Below are 18,058 nucleotides of genomic sequence, written 5' to 3' on the forward strand. Positions count from 1 at the left end.
AGCCGGGGGGGGGGGGGGGGGGAAAGAGAGAGAGAGAGAGAGAGAAAAAGAGATCTGATAGAGTTGTACAGAATGAGGAGCGGCACAGATAGGGTAGATCGTAAGAGGTGTCCAAGACCAGAGGTTTAAGGTGAGGAGCAAATGGTTTAGAGGGGAACCTGAGGAAACACTTCTTCACCCAGAGGGTAATGGGAATATGGAAGGGGCTTCTTGAGAGGTCGGTGGAGGCAGGTACACTCATTACATTGAAGAAACATCTGGACGAGCACTTAATTCGCCAGCCTGGTAGGCTGTAGAGCCTGTTTCTGTGCTGTAGGACTTGAGTAGTCACATGGCTGGACCAGTTAAGCCTCTTCCCAACGCGGAAGTTGATAGTTGGAGATTCAGTGGTGGCAATGCAAGATGAAGGGGAGATGAATAGTGTAGCGCACAAAGACTCTGTGAGACGAATAGAGTGAAGTCGATGAGGCGTTATTAAGCGTGTCTGTTCCCCCGCAGCTCGATAGTAAACTGGCCTGCGGGGGAAGACTCCGGCTTCTTATACTTCGCCTTCAGGGCGGAGCTAGAGGTCAACGGCCAACCAGGACCCGGGATCTGTCAGCCAATGACATTAGGGCTTCCAGTCCCACATGACCCCCAATACATACTACCACAAATAGATTCCGGCTTGAGGGAGATGGTCATTGCCCAACGCTAAGGTGGTGCCAATATTTCTTGCCACGTGCGCAGGTTGGGGTCAACTCTAGGAATTTGACATTTCTCCTACTTCCGGCCAAAGGTTTTTCTCCTGGGTCCTCAGCGCGACCGATGGCTCCCAGTTCTGGATTCCCCAACAGGAGGAAACATCATCTCTGCGTCCGTCCGCATTTCGATAGTGATATGATCATCAGGAGCAGGGGGGGTGCGGAGTAAATTATCCAGAGGGATGGGGAGGGAAGGAGGCAGCCTTGGAGTGCAAACAAATAGAAGCAGCTTCTCATGGAGGAAGGAGCAGTGCCGATGAATCACCGAGGGCAATGGTGCTCCTCCAGCTCCCTGGCCTCGAGCACCAGCTCCCCGGCGCCCCCCGCTGGGCACCAGCTCCCCGGGGGCCCCCGCTGGGCACCAGCTCCCCGGGGGCCCCCGCTGGGCACCAGCTCCCCGGGGGCCCCCGCTGGGCACCAGCTCCCCGGGGGCCCCCGCTGGGCACCAGCTCCCCGGGGGCCCCCGCTGGGCACCAGAAGCCATGGTACATTATTGCAAACAGCCTAGCAGAGGGCAGCTCGTTCTTGGGAGTCAGAGAGAAGAGACAGTGCAATAATTTAAATACTTTATTCGAAAATAGAGATTGCTAAAAAAGAAAGAGGTCAAGATTGGATTTGTTTTTGGCGTGAAGGAGAGGCCCGAGGCTGCGGAGTGTTCTTTGATCACAAGCTCTTGCTGCTTTATGCAGAGGCCCTCGTATGTCAGTAGCAGCGAAGCCCTCACACCCACCTGTTTCCTGAGCCCTCTTTCCCCAGCCCTCCAACACCACCTGCCTCCTCTAGGGTGGGAGGGAGGAGGGGGAAACCAGTTGGCGGGCACGAACACAGTGGCGCCGGGACAGTGAACACGCGGGCGTTATTACAGCGTTGCCCTGGTTGTGGGACACCACATTCCGCCAGTCAGACTAACTGCCTCTGGCAGTACACTTTCCCGGGAAGGCTGAACTCCTCTCTCTCTCTGCTGTCAGCTGGTTTATTGGGATGAGAACAACAATCGACAGGGAAAGAGCCCTGGGGCATTGGGATGCTGTGTGTGTGACTAGGTTACCATGGCAACTGGTCTGCACAGTCTTGAAACACAAGACGTCGATGATTTACAAGAGACAGACATTTCCTTGTCCGCAATGGAGGCAACATTTCCTCACACTATGGAAAGCGGTCGTGGGCAGCAGTGCCCAGCAGGAAACACAACTCTTCTGGGAACCCACCTCAATACAGCTATTTCTGCACAGGCCCCCTGAAACAGGAGAGGATACTGCCCTGCACTCCCATCAACAACTACACTGTCCCCATCAAACATTCCCAGGACAGGTACAGCACGGGGTTAGATACAGAGTAAAGCTCCCTCTACACCGTCCCCATCAAACACTCCCAGGACAGGTACAGCACGGGGTTAGATACAGAGTAAAGCTCCCTCTACACTGTCCCCATCAAACACTCCCAGGACGGGTACAGCACGGGGTTAGATACAGAGTAAAGCTCCCTCTACACTGTCCCCATCAAACACTACCAGGACGGGTACAGCACGGGGTTAGATACAGAGTAAAGCTCCCTCTACACTGTCCCCATCAAACACTCCCAGGACAGATACAGCACGGGGTTAGATACAGAGTAAAGCTCCCTCTACACTGTCCCCATCAAACACTCCCAGGACAGATACAGCACGGGGTTAGATACAGAGTAAAGCTCCCTCTACACTGTCCCCATCAAACACTCCCAGGACAGGTACAGCACGGGGTTAGATACAGAGTAAAGCTCCCTCTACACCGTCCCCATCAAACACTCCCAGGACAGGTACAGCACGGGGTTAGATACAGAGTAAAGCTCCCTCTACACTGTCCCCATCAAACACTCCCAGGACGGGTACAGCACGGGGTTAGATACAGAGTAAAGCTCCCTCTACACTGTCCCCATCAAACACTACCAGGACGGGTACAGCACGGGGTTAGATACAGAGTAAAGCTCCCTCTACACTGTCCCCATCAAACACTCCCAGGACAGATACAGCACGGGGTTAGATACAGAGTAAAGCTCCCTCTACACTGTCCCCATCAAACACTCCCAGGACAGATACAGCACGGGGTTAGATACAGAGTAAAGCTCCCTCTACACTGTCCCCATCAAACACTCCCAGGACAGGTACAGCACGGGGTTAGATACAGAGTAAAGCTCCCTCTACACTGTCCCCATCAAACACTCCCAGGACAGGTACAGCACGGGGTTAGATACAGAGTAAAGCTCCCTCTACACTGTCCCCATCAAACACTCCCAGGACAGGTACAGCACGGGGTTAGATAGAGTAAAGCTCCCTCTACACTGTCCCCATCAAACACTCCCAGGACAGGGACAGCACGGGGCTAGATACAGAGTAAATCTCCCTCTACACTGTCCCCATCAAACACTCCCAGGACAGGGACAGCACGGGGTCAGATACAGAGTAAAGCTCCCTCTACACTGTCCCCATCAAACACTCCCAGGACAGGTACAGCAGGGTGTTAGATACAGAGTAAAGCTCCCTGTACACTGTCCCCATCAAACACTCCCAGGACAGGTACAGCAGGGTGTTAGATACAGAGTAAAGCTCCCTCTACACTGTCCCCATCAAACACTCCCAGGACAGGTACAGCACGGGCTTAGATACAGAGTAAAGCTCCCTCTACACTGTCCCCATCAAACAGTCCCAGGACAGGTACAGCACGGGGTTAGATACAGAGTAAAGCTCCCTCTACACTGTCCCCATCAAACACTCCAAGGACAGGTACAGCACGGGGTTAGATACAGAGTAAAGCTCCCTCTACACTGTCCCCATCAAACACTCCCAGGACAGGTACAGCACGGGGTTAGATACAGAGTAAAGCTCCCTCTACACTGTCCCCATCAAACACTCCCAGGACAGGTACAGCACGGGGTTAGATACAGAATACTTGTGTTCTAGTTTCAATGGGAATACCATGGAGACAGAACGTTCGTGTTTTTCACACTTGATTCTACACTAGGCTTCCTGCAAGGCTAATTTTACACCATGAACCCACTCCCCCCAGTCTTGAAGTTGAGGGGCTCGGTGCGATCCTGCACAGCAGCAGCAGGGAGGCTGGAATCCTGTTGCTGTGGGCCCGATTGCATCTCTCGTCCCAGACGTCCTCGAAGCAATTCGTACTCTCTCTCTTCAACTCCTCCTCCTCTTTCCCCCCGCCACACACGCACCTCATTCAGCACCCAAGCAGCTCCCTCATTATTACTTTGTGGGGTGTCCTCTTGTTCATTGATGGGCAGAGTTTGAACTCTCCGAAGCGGAGCGTGTAATCAGAGTGTCCTGTGCAGCCTCTCGATGCCAAGGTGTGGAAATCAGAATACTACATACAGGGAGTGGGCAACACAGGTTCAGAAACAGAAAAAGAGGTGAAGAAGGAGAAATATTTACAAGAGTGTTTCCAGCAAATATCTAGTTTTGATTTTTGTACCGTTTATAAAAACAAGATCAACTCTTTGGTTCTGTGATTAGCTTCTTGAGGAGGCTGTGTGGATGCCTCTGCGCCAGTCACCCACGCAAGGGGCAGTGCCCAGTGTGGGCAGGATCGGATCTGTACATCAGGGAGAGGCCAGAGGTACTAGCTAAATCTCTCCCACACTGTCTCAGAGAGAGAGAGAGAGAGCAAGCAAGCGGTCGAGAGGGAGAGCGCGTGAGAGAGAGAGAGAGGGAGCGCGCGAGAGAGAGAGAGAGAGGGAGCGCGCGAGAGAGAGAGAGAGAGAGAGAGAGAGGGAGCGCGCGAGAGAGAGAGAGAGAGAGAGAGAGGGAGCGCGCGAGAGAGAGAGAGAGAGGGAGCGCGCGAGAGAGAGAGAGAGAGAGAGAGAGAGGGAGCGCGCGAGAGAGAGAGAGAGGGAGCGCGCGAGAGAGAGAGAGAGGGAGCGCGCGCGAGAGAGAGAGAGGGAGCGCGCGAGAGAGAGAGAGAGGGAGCGCGCGAGAGAGAGAGAGAGGGAGCGCGCGAGAGAGAGAGGGAGGGAGCGCGCGAGAGAGAGAGGGAGCGCGCGAGAGAGAGAGGGAGCGCGCGAGATAGAGAGGGAGCGCGCGAGATAGAGAGGGAGCGCGCGAGAGAGGGAGCGCGCGAGAGAGAGAGGGAGCGCTAGATAGAGAGAGAGCGACAGCGAGAGAAAGTTTCAGGCCCGCCTGGGTGGGAGCATGTGGCAGAACCGAACTGTCCAGAAAGAAAAGGACATTCCTTTGTGAACCCGGTGCTCATTTGCGTCTCAAGTGTCCATAAAGGTCCAGTTGGGCTGAGGTGGGGCGAGCATTCACAGGGTTGATGGACGAATGGCCTCCTTCTGCACTGAAAGATGAAAAAAACTAATCCAGGTGATTAAAAAAATGGCACCTGCCTTAATTTTAAATTTGGTACCACTGGCCGAGACTGTAAGCTCCACATCCGTTCTCGGGTCCTGCACTCAATACTGATCGGCAGCGCGGGGTATTTTAATTCAGTTGCTGCCGGTATTTAACTCCATGGCGGTCGCAGATTTGTACCCAGTTGTGACTCTCTGCCTCGGAGCACTGGGGGGGGGGAGGGGGCTGCAGTAACTCACAGGGAATGCAGCGGGATACAGTCAGCTCTTGCCCTGCGGCTTGAAGGAGGAACAATTTTTGGCACACGATCCATTGGAAGGGGAATTGGACAGACGGCAAAAACAATTTACTCATTAAAAAATTAAACGCCTCATTTTTAAAATCAGAACTGCTGGCGTTGACTCTCGAGTACACGTGTCCCCGGCGAGTCACACCCCGACGGGGTCGGAGGCCCGATTACGTCTCGCAAAGCAAGAACGCTGTAGTGTTTACAGGAGAAGGTCGTCTCGCCACGTTCTGGACGCACAGAGGCTGGACACTGAACGACCGGATCCAACACAACATTGGGTAAAGAGCGCGCGGATTCCGAAGGACTTGGGTTGATCGGAGGTATAATACAGGGATAAATAAATGCACTGGCGAGCTTTCCGCAGGCACTCTACTACTACTTAGTGTCATTTGGCTGATTGTGTGTACACAGCAGAAGCACGAGTGAGGATCTGGCAGAAGCAGCGTCCCGTCACGGCCAGAGACAGGGGAAACATTCCCCGTCATTTCTTGAAGAACTTCTTGTTGATCAGGAAGATGAGGAGGTTGACGTTGACCTGAGCTTTGTCGAACATCTTCATCACGGCCACTCCCTCGTACTGCAGCTGGAGAAGATCCTGACGGGATGGAAAAGGAGAGAAATCAGAGATCCCCTGAATTGACTCGGGGGCAGCAGGGTTAACACAGTAACATGGGGGGGCGGGGTTAACACAGTAACATGGGGGGGTACGGGGTTAACACAGTAACATGGCAGGGGGACGGGGTTAACACAGTAACATGGGGGTGGGTGGGGTTAACACAGGAACATGGGGGGGGGGGTTAACACAGGAACATGGGGGGGGAACGGGGTTAACAGTAACATGGGTGTGGGTGGGGTTAACACAGTAACATGGGGGGGGGGTTAACACAGTAACATGGGGGGGGACGGGGTTAACACAGTAACATGGGGGGGCGTGGGGTTAACACAGTAACATGGGGGGCGGCGGGGTTAACACAGTAACATGGGGGGGGTTAACACAGGAACATGGGGGGGGAACGGGGTTAACACAGTAACATGGGGGTGGGTGGGGTTAACACAGGAACATGGGGGGGGGACGGGGTTAACACAGTAACATGGGGGGGGTTAACACAGGAACATGGGGGGGGAACGGGGTTAACACAGTAACATGGGTGTGGGTGGGGTTAACACAGTAACATGGGGGGGGGGTTAACACAGTAACATGGGGGGGGACGGGGTTAACACAGTAACATGGGGGGGCGTGGGGTTAACACAGTAACATGGGGGGGCGGCGGGGTTAACACAGTAACATGGGGGGGGTTAACACAGGAACATGGGGGGGGAACGGGGTTAACACAGTAACATGGGGGTGGGTGGGGTTAACACAGGAACATGGGGGGGACGGGGTTAACACAGTAACATGGGGGGGGGGGTAACACAGGAACATGGGGGGGAACGGGGTTAACACAGTAACATGGGTGTGGGTGGGGTTAACACAGTAACATGGGGGGGGGGGGTTAACACAGTAACATGGGGGGGGACGGGGTTAACACAGTAACATGGGGGGGCGTGGGGTTAACACAGTAACATGGGGGGGCGGCGGGGTTATCACAGTAACATGGGGGGGCGGCGGGGTTATCACAGTAACATGGGGGGGACGGGGTTAACACAGTAACATGGGGGGGGGGTTAACACAGTAACATGGGGGTGGTTGGGGTTAACACAGTAACATGGGGGGGCGTGGGGTTAACACAGTAACATGGGGGGCGTGGGGTTAACACAGTAACATGGGGAGGACGGGGTTAACACAGGAACATGGGGGGGACGGGGTTATCACAGTAACATGGGGGGGTGGGGTTAACACAGTAACATGGGGGGGACGGGGTTATCACAGTAACATGGGGGGGACGGGGTTATCACAGTAACATGGGGGGGACGGGGTTATCACAGTAACATGGGGGGGGTGGGGTTAACACAGTAACATGGGGGGGGGTTAACACAGTAACATGGGGGGGACGGGGTTATCACAGTAACATGGGGGGGGGGTTTTCACAGTAACATGGGGGGGGGGTGGGGTTAACACAGTAACATGGGGGGGACGGGGTTATCACAGTAACATGGGGGGGGGTTATCACAGTAACATGGGGGGGGGTTATCACAGTAACATGGGGGGGGTTATCACAGTAACATGGGGGGGGGTTATCACAGTAACATGGGGGGGGGGGTTATCACAGTAACATGGGGGGGACGGGGTTATCACAGTAACATGGGGGTGGGGGTGGGGTTATCACAGTAACATGGGGGGGGACGGGGTTATCACAGTAACATGGGGGGGGACGGTTATCACAGTAACATGGGGGGGGGGGGGTTATCACAGTAACATGGGGGGGACGGGGTTATCACAGTAACATGGGGGGGACGGGGTTAACGCAGTAACATGGGGGGGTGGGGTTAACACAGTAACATGGGGGGGACGGGGTTATCACAGTAACATGGGGGGGACGGGGTTATCACAGTAACATGGGGGGGGGCGCGGCAGGGTTAACACAGTAACATGGGGGGGTGGGGTTAACACAGTAACATGGGTGGGACGGGGTTAACACAGTAACATGGGGGGGGCGCGGCGGGGTTAACACAGTAACATGGGGGGGTGGGGTTAACACAGTAACATGGGGGGGACGGGGTTAACACAGTAACATGGGGGAGCGCGGGGTTAACACAGTAACATGGGGGGACGGGGTTAACACAGTAACATGGGGTGGACGGCGTTAACACAGTAACATGGGGGAGCGCGGGGTTAACACAGTAACATGGGGGGGTGGGGTAAACACAGTAACATGGGGGGAGGGTGGAGTTAACACAGTAACATGGGGGCGCAGGGTTAACACAGTAACATGGGGGGGGCGTGGGGTTAACACAGGAACATGGGGGAGGGTGGGGTTAACACAGTAACATGGGGGGACGGGGTTAACACAGGAACATGGGGGGGACGGGGTTAACACAGGAACATGGGGGCGCGCGGGGTTAACACAGTAACATGGGGGCGCGCGGGGTTAACACAGTAACATGGGGGAGGGTGGGGTTAACACAGGAACATGGGGGGGTGGGGTTAACACAGGAACATGGGGGGGGTGGGGTTAACACAGGAACATGCGGGGACGTGGGGTTAACACAGTAACATGGGGGAGGGTGGGGTTAACGCAGTAACATGGGGGGCGCGGGGTTAACATAGTAACATGGGGGGGGACGGGGTTAACACATTAACATGGGAGGGACGGGGTTAACATAGTAACATGGGGGGCGCGGGGTTAACATAGTAACATGGGAGGGACGGGGTTAACATAGTAACATGGGGGGACGGGGTTAACACAGTAATAGGGGAGGGACGGGGTTAACATAGTAACATGGGGGGGCACGGTGGGGTTAACACAGTAACATGGGGGGCGAGGTGGGGTTAACACAGTAACATGGGGGGGCGCGGTGTTAACACAGTTACATGGGGGGGACGGGGTTAACACAGTAACATGGGGGGGGACGGGGTTAACACAGTAACATGGGGGGGGCGGGGTTAACACAGTAACATGGGGGGACGGGGTTAACACAGTAACATGGGGGGGGGAGGGGGGTTAACACAGTAACATGGGGGGGGGAGGGGGGTTAACACAGTAACATGGGGGGGGGGTTAACACAGTAACATGGGGGCGCGGTGGGGTTAACACAGTAACATGGGGGGGACGGGGTTAACACAGTAACATAGGGGGGCGCGGTGGGGTTAACACAGTAACATGGGGGGGGTGCGGGGTTAACACAGTAACATGGGGGGGACGGGGTTAACACAGTAACATGGGGGGCGCAGGGTTAACACAGTAACATGGGGGGGACGGGGTTAACACAGTAACATGGGGGGACGGGGTTAACACAGTAACATGGGGGGCGCGGGGTTAACATAGTAACATGGGGGGACGGGGTTAACACAGTAACAGGGGAGGGACGGGGTTAACATAGTAACATGGGGGGGCACGGTGGGGTTAACACAGTAACATGGGGGGCGAGGTGGGGTTAACACAGTAACATGGGGGGGCGCGGTGTTAACACAGTAACATGGGGGGGGACGGGGTTAACACAGTAACATGGGGGGGGGCGGGGTTAACACAGTAACATGGGGGGGGGCGGGGTTAACACAGTAACATGGGGGGACGGGGTTAACACAGTAACATGGGGGGGGGAGGGGGGTTAACACAGTAACATGGGGGGGGGTTAACACAGTAACATGGGGGGCGCGGTGGGGTTAACACAGTAACATGGGGGGGACGGGGTTAACACAGTAACATAGGGGGCGCGGTGGGGTTAACACAGTAACATGGGGGGGTGCGGGGTTAACACAGTAACATGGGGGGGACGGGGTTAACACAGTAACATGGGGGGGCGCAGGGTTAACACAGTAACATGGGGGGGACGGGGTTAACACAGTAACATGGGGGGACGGGGTTAACACAGTAACATGGGGGGACGGGGTTAACACAGTAACATGGGGGGACGGGGTTAACACAGTAACATGGGGGGACGGGGTTAACACAGTAACATGGGGGGACGGGGTTAACACAGTAACATGGGGGGACGGGGTTAACACAGCAACATGGGGGCGCGCGGTAGGGTTAACACAGTAACATGGGGGGCGCGGTGGGGTTAACACAGTAACATGGGGGGCGCGGTGGGGTTAACACAGTAACATGGGGGCGCAGTGGGGTTAACACAGTAACATGGGGGGCGCGGTGGGGTTAACACAGTAACATGGGGGGCGCGGTGGGGTTAACACAGTAACATGAGGGGGGGCGGGGTTAACACAGTAACATGAGGGGGGGACGGGGTTAACACAGTAACATGGGGGGGACGGGGTTAACACAGTAACATGGGGGGGACGGGGTTAACACAGTAACATGGGGGGGACGGGGTTAACACAGTAACATGGGGGGGACGGGGTTAACACAGTAACATGGGGGGGACGGGGTTAACACAGTAACATGGGGGGGACGGGGTTAACACAGTAACATGGGGGGGACGGGGTTAACACAGTAACATGGGGGGGACGGGGTTAACACAGTAACATGGGGGGGACGGGGTTAACACAGTAACATGGGGGGGACGGGGTTAACACAGTAACATGGGGGGGACGGGGTTATCACAGTAACATGGGGGGGACGGGGTTATCACAGTAACATGGGGGGGACGGGGTTAACACAGTAACATGAGGGGGACGGGGTTAACACAGTAACATGGGGGGGACGGGGTTATCACAGTAACATGGGGGGGGGGGTTATCACAGTAACATGGGGGGGACGGGGTTAACACAGTAACATGGGGGGGACGGGGTTATCACAGTAACATGGGGGGGACGGGGTTAACACAGTAACATGGGGGGGACGGGGTTATCACAGTAACATGGGGGGGACGGGGTTATCACAGTAACATGGGGGGGACGGGGTTATCACAGTAACATGGGGGGGGGTTATCACAGTAACATGGGGGGGGTTATCACAGTAACATGGGGGGGACGGGGTTATCACAGTAACATGGGGGTGGGGGTGGGGTTATCACAGTAACATGGGGGGGACGGGGTTATCACAGTAACATGGGGGGGGGCGGGGTTATCACAGTAACATGGGGGGGACAGGGTTATCACAGTAACATGGGGGGGGTTATCACAGTAACATGGGGGGGACGGGGTTATCACAGTAACATGGGGGGGACGGGGTTAACGCAGTAACATGGGGGGGTGGGGTTAACACAGTAACATGGGGGGGACGGGGTTATCACAGTAACATGGGGGGGGCGCTGCGGGGTTAACACAGTAACATGGGGGGGACGGGGTTATCACAGTAACATGGGGGGGGCGCGGCGGGGTTAACACAGTAACATGGGGGGGTGGGGTTAACACAGTAACATGGGGGGGACGGGGTTAACACAGTAACATGGGGGGGCGCGGGGTTAACACAGTAACATGGGGGGACGGGGTTAACACAGTAACATGGGGGGGTGGGGTTAACACAGTAACATGGGGGGGTGGGGTTAACACAGTAACATGGGGGAGCGCGGGGTTAACACAGTAACATGGGGGGGGTGGGGTAAACACAGTAACATGGGGGAGGGTGGAGTTAACACAGTAACATGGGGGCGCAGGGTTAACACAGTAACATGGGGGGGGCGTGGGGTTAACACAGGAACATGGGGGAGGGTGGGGTTAACACAGTAACATGGGGGGGACGGGGTTAACACAGGAACATGGGGGGGACGGGGTTAACACAGGAACATGGGGGCGCGCGGGGTTAACACAGGAACATGGGGGCGCGCGGGGTTAACACAGTAACATGGGGAGGGTGGGGTTAACACAGGAACATGCGGGGACGTGGGGTTAACACAGTAACATGGGGGAGGGTGGGGTTAACACAGTAACATGGGGGAGCGCTGCGGGGTTATCACAGTAACATGGGGGGGGCGCGGGATTAACACAGTAACATGGGGGGCGCGGGGTTAACATAGTAACATGGGGGGGGACGGGGTTAACACATTAACATGGGAGGGACGGGGTTAACACAGTAACATGGGGGGCGCGGGGTTAACAAAGTAACATGGGGGGACGGGGTTAACACAGTAACATGGGAGGGACGGGGTTAACATAGTAACATGGGGGGCGCGGGGTTAACATAGTAACATGGGGGGACGGGGTTAACACAGTAACATGGGAGGGACGGGGTTAACATAGTAACATGGGGGGCGCGGGGTTAACATAGTAACATGGGGGGGGACGGGGTTAACACAGTAACAGGGGAGGGACGGGGTTAACATAGTAACATGGGGGCGCGGGGTTAACATAGTAACATGGGGGGGGCGCGGGGTTAACACAGTAACATGGGGGGCGGGGTTAACACAGGAACATGGGGGGGACGGGGTTAACACAGTAACATGGGGGAGCGCGGGGTTAACACAGTAACATGAGGGGGTACGGAGTTAACACAGGAACATGGGGGCGCGGTGGGGTTAACACAGTAACATGGGGGGACGGGGTTAACACAGTAACATGGGGGGACGGGGTTAACACAGTAACATGGGGGGGTTAACAGTAACATGGGGGGGCGCGGTGGGGTTAACACAGTAACATGGGGGGCGAGGTGGGGTTAACACAGTAACATGGGGGGGGCGCGGTGTTAACACAGTTACATGGGGGGGGACGGGGTTAACACAGTAACATGGGGGGGGACGGGGTTAACACAGTAACATGGGGGGGACGGGGTTAACACAGTAAAATGGGGGGACGGGGTTAACACAGTAACATGGGGGGGGGAGGGGGGGTTAACACAGTAACATGGGGGGGGTTAACACAGTAACATGGGGGGACGGGGTTAACACAGTAACATAGGGGGGCGCGGTGGGGTTAACACAGTAACATGGGGGGGACGGGGTTAACACAGTAACATGGGGGGGCGCAGGGTTAACACAGTAACATGGGGGGGACGGGGTTAACACAGTAACATGGGGGGACGGGGTTAACACAGTAACATGGGGGGACGGGGTTAACACAGTAACATGGGGGGACGGGGTTAACACAGTAACATGGGGGCGCGCGGTAGGGTTAACACAGTAACATGGGGGCGCGGTGGGGTTAACACAGTAACATGGGGGGCGCAGTGGGGTTAACACAGTAACATGGGGGCGCGGTGGGGTTAACACAGTAACATGGGGGGCGTGGTGGGGTTAACACAGTAACATGGGGTGCGCGGTGGGGTTAACACAGTAACATGAGGGGGGGACGGGGTGAACACAGTAACATGGGGGGGACGGGGTTAACACAGTAACATGGGGGGGACGGGGTTAACACAGTAACATGGGGGGGACGGGGTTAACACAGTAACATGGGGGGGACGGGGTTAACACAGTAACATGGGGGGGACGGGGTTAACACAGTAACATGGGGGGGACGGGGTTATCACAGTAACATGGGGGGGACGGGGTTATCACAGTAACATGGGGGGGACGGGGTTAACACAGTAACATGAGGGGGACGGGGTTAACACAGTAACATGGGGGGGGGGGTTATCACAGTAACATGGGGGGGACGGGGTTAACACAGTAACATGGGGGGGACGGGGTTATCACAGTAACATGGGGGGGACGGGGTTAACACAGTAACATGGGGGGGACGGGGTTATCACAGTAACATGGGGGGGACGGGGTTATCACAGTAACATGGGGGGGACGGGGTTATCACAGTAACATGGGGGGGGGTTATCACAGTAACATGGGGGGGGTTATCACAGTAACATGGGGGGGACGGGGTTATCACAGTAACATGGGGGTGGGGGTGGGGTTATCACAGTAACATGGGGGGGACGGGGTTATCACAGTAACATGGGGGGGGGCGGGGTTATCACAGTAACATGGGGGGGACAGGGTTATCACAGTAACATGGGGGGGGTTATCACAGTAACATGGGGGGGACGGGGTTATCACAGTAACATGGGGGGGACGGGGTTAACGCAGTAACATGGGGGGGTGGGGTTAACACAGTAACATGGGGGGGACGGGGTTATCACAGTAACATGGGGGGGGCGCTGCGGGGTTAACACAGTAACATGGGGGGACGGGGTTAACACAGTAACATGGGGGGGTGGGGTTAACACAGTAACATGGGGGGGTGGGGTTAACACAGTAACATGGGGGAGCGCGGGGTTAACACAGTAACATGGGGGGGGTGGGGTAAACACAGTAACATGGGGGGGAGGGTGGAGTTAACACAGTAACATGGGGGCGCAGGGTTAACACAGTAACATGGGGGGGGCGTGGGGTTAACACAGGAACATGGGGGAGGGTGGGGTTAACACAGTAACATGGGGGGGACGGGGTTAACACAGGAACATGGGGGGGACGGGGTTAACACAGGAACATGGGGGCGCGCGGGGTTAACACAGGAACATGGGGGCGCGCGGGGTTAACACAGTAACATGGGGAGGGTGGGGTTAACACAGGAACATGCGGGGACGTGGGGTTAACACAGTAACATGGGGGAGGGTGGGGTTAACACAGTAACATGGGGGAGCGCGGCGGGGTTATCACAGTAACATGGGGGGGGCGCGGGATTAACACAGTAACATGGGGGGCGCGGGGTTAACATAGTAACATGGGGGGGGACGGGGTTAACACATTAACATGGGAGGGACGGGGTTAACACAGTAACATGGGGGGCGCGGGGTTAACAAAGTAACATGGGGGGACGGGGTTAACACAGTAACATGGGAGGGACGGGGTTAACATAGTAACATGGGGGGCGCGGGGTTAACATAGTAACATGGGGGGACGGGGTTAACACAGTAACATGGGAGGGACGGGGTTAACATAGTAACATGGGGGGCGCGGGGTTAACATAGTAACATGGGGGGGGACGGGGTTAACACAGTAACAGGGGAGGGACGGGGTTAACATAGTAACATGGGGGGCGCGGGGTTAACATAGTAACATGGGGGGGGCGCGGGGTTAACACAGTAACATGGGGGGCGGGGTTAACACAGGAACATGGGGGGGACGGGGTTAACACAGTAACATGGGGGAGCGCGGGGTTAACACAGTAACATGAGGGGGTACGGGGTTAACACAGGAACATGGGGGCGCGGTGGGGTTAACACAGTAACATGGGGGGACGGGGTTAACACAGTAACATGGGGGGACGGGGTTAACACAGTAACATGGGGGGGTTAACAGTAACATGGGGGGGCGCGGTGGGGTTAACACAGTAACATGGGGGGCGAGGTGGGGTTAACACAGTAACATGGGGGGGGCGCGGTGTTAACACAGTTACATGGGGGGGGACGGGGTTAACACAGTAACATGGGGGGGGACGGGGTTAACACAGTAACATGGGGGGGACGGGGTTAACACAGTAAAATGGGGGGACGGGGTTAACACAGTAACATGGGGGGGGGAGGGGGGGTTAACACAGTAACATGGGGGGGGTTAACACAGTAACATGGGGGGACGGGGTTAACACAGTAACATAGGGGGGCGCGGTGGGGTTAACACAGTAACATGGGGGGGTGCAGGGTTAACACAGTAACATGGGGGGGCGCAGGGTTAACACAGTAACATGGGGGGGACGGGGTTAACACAGTAACATGGGGGGACGGGGTTAACACAGTAACATGGGGGGACGGGGTTAACACAGTAACATGGGGGGACGGGGTTAACACAGTAACATGGGGGCGCGCGGTAGGGTTAACACAGTAACATGGGGGCGCGGTGGGGTTAACACAGTAACATGGGGGGCGCAGTGGGGTTAACACAGTAACATGGGGGCGCGGTGGGGTTAACACAGTAACATGGGGGGCGTGGTGGGGTTAACACAGTAACATGGGGTGCGCGGTGGGGTTAACACAGTAACATGAGGGGGGGACGGGGTTAACACAGTAACATGGGGGGGACGGGGTTAACACAGTAACATGGGGGGGACGGGGTTAACACAGTAACATGGGGGGGACGGGGTTAACACAGTAACATGGGGGGGACGGGGTTAACACAGTAACATGGGGGGGACGGGGTTAACACAGTAACATGGGGGGGACGGGGTTAACACAGTAACATGGGGGGGACGGGGTTAACACAGTAACATGGGGGGGACGGGGTTAACACAGTAACATGGGGGGGACGGGGTTAACACAGTAACATGGGGGGGACGGGGATAACACAGGAACATGGGGGGGGGGTTAACACAGTAACATGGGGGGGCGGGGTTAACACAGTAAGTAACATGGGGGGGCGGGGTTAACACAGTAACATGGGGGGGACGGGGTTAACACAGTAACATGGGGGAGCGCGGGGTTAACACAGTAACATGGGGGGACGGGGTTAACACAGTAACATGGGGGGACGGGGTTAACACAGTAACATGGGGTGGACGGGGTTAACACAGTAACATGGGGGAGCGCGGGGTTAACACAGTAACATGGGGGGGTGGGGTAAACACAGTAACATGGGGGGGGGCGTGGGGTTAACACAGGAACATGGGGGAGGGTGGGGTTAACACAGTAACATGGGGGGGACGGGGTTAACACAGGAACATGGGGGGACGGGGTTAACACAGGAACATGGGGGCGCGCGGGGTTAACACAGTAACATGAGGGGGTACGGGGTTAACACAGGAACATGGGGGCGCGGTGGGGTTAACACAGTAACATGGGGGGACGGGGTTAACACAGTAACATGGGGGGACGGGGTTAACACAGTAACATGGGGGGGTTAACAGTAACATGGGGGGGCGCGGTGGGGTTAACACAGTAACATGGGGGGCGAGGTGGGGTTAACACAGTAACATGGGGGGGGCGCGGTGTTAACACAGTTACATGGGGGGGGACGGGGTTAACACAGTAACATGGGGGGACGGGGTTAACACAGTAACATGGGGGGGACGGGGTTAACACAGTAAAATGGGGGGACGGGGTTAACACAGTAACATGGGGGGGGGGAGGGGGGGTTAACACAGTAACATGGGGGGGGTTAACACAGTAACATGGGGGGACGGGGTTAACACAGTAACATAGGGGGGCGCGGTGGGGTTAACACAGTAACATGGGGGGTGCAGGGTTAACACAGTAACATGGGGGGGACGGGGTTAACACAGTAACATGGGGGGGCGCAGGGTTAACACAGTAACATGGGGGGGACGGGGTTAACACAGTAACATGGGGGGACGGGGTTAACACAGTAACATGGGGGGACGGGGTTAACACAGTAACATGGGGGCGCGCGGTAGGGTTAACACAGTAACATGGGGGCGCGGTGGGGTTAACACAGTAACATGGGGGGCGCGGTGGGGTTAACACAGTAACATGGGGGCGTGGTGGGGTTAACACAGTAACATGGGGGGCGTGGTGGGGTTAACACAGTAACATGGGGTGCGCGGTGGGGTTAACACAGTAACATGAGGGGGGGACGGGGTTAACACAGTAACATGGGGGGGACGGGGTTAACACAGTAACATGGGGGGACGGGGTTAACACAGTAACATGGGGGGGACGGGGTTAACACAGTAACATGGGGGGGACGGGGTTAACACAGTAACATGGGGGGGACGGGGTTAACACAGTAACATGGGGGGGACGGGGATAACACAGGAACATGGGGGGGGGGTTAACACAGTAACATGGGGGGGCGGGGTTAACACAGTAAGTAACATGGGGGGGCGGGGTTAACACAGTAACATGGGGGGGACGGGGTTAACACAGTAACATGGGGGAGCGCGGGGTTAACACAGTAACATGGGGGGACGGGGTTAACACAGTAACATGGGGGGACGGGGTTAACACAGTAACATGGGGGGAGGGTGGAGTTAACACAGTAACATGGGGGCGCAGGGTTAACACAGTAACATGGGGGGGGGCGTGGGGTTAACACAGGAACATGGGGGAGGGTGGGGTTAACACAGTAACATGGGGGGGACGGGGTTAACACAGGAACATGGGGGGACGGGGTTAACACAGGAACATGGGGGCGCGCGGGGTTAACACAGGAACATGGGGGCGCGCGGGGTTAACACAGTAACATGGGGGAGGGTGGGGTTAACACAGGAACATGGGGGTTGGGGTTAACACAGGAACATGCGGGGACGTGGGGTTAACACAGTAACATGGGGGAGGGTGGGGTTAACACAGTAACATGGGGGAGCGCGGC

At 56.3% G+C, this 18,058-nt stretch overlaps 1 protein-coding gene across 1 annotated transcript in view; it reads right to left on the reverse strand.

The window, feature by feature from the left end:
• Positions 1-1,295: 1,295 nt before the first annotated feature.
• LOC140402855 (ras GTPase-activating-like protein IQGAP1) overlaps positions 1,296-18,058 on the reverse strand; it is a 92,275-nt gene continuing 75,512 nt past the window's right edge. Inside the window, 1 exon segment of the mRNA XM_072490480.1 lies at positions 1,296-5,966. Coding sequence (XP_072346581.1) covers positions 5,853-5,966 — 114 coding nt within the window. The 3' untranslated portion in view covers positions 1,296-5,852.

This window comes from Scyliorhinus torazame, chromosome 26 (assembly GCF_047496885.1).
Source record: "Scyliorhinus torazame isolate Kashiwa2021f chromosome 26, sScyTor2.1, whole genome shotgun sequence".
Lineage (NCBI taxonomy): Eukaryota > Metazoa > Chordata > Chondrichthyes > Carcharhiniformes > Scyliorhinidae > Scyliorhinus > Scyliorhinus torazame.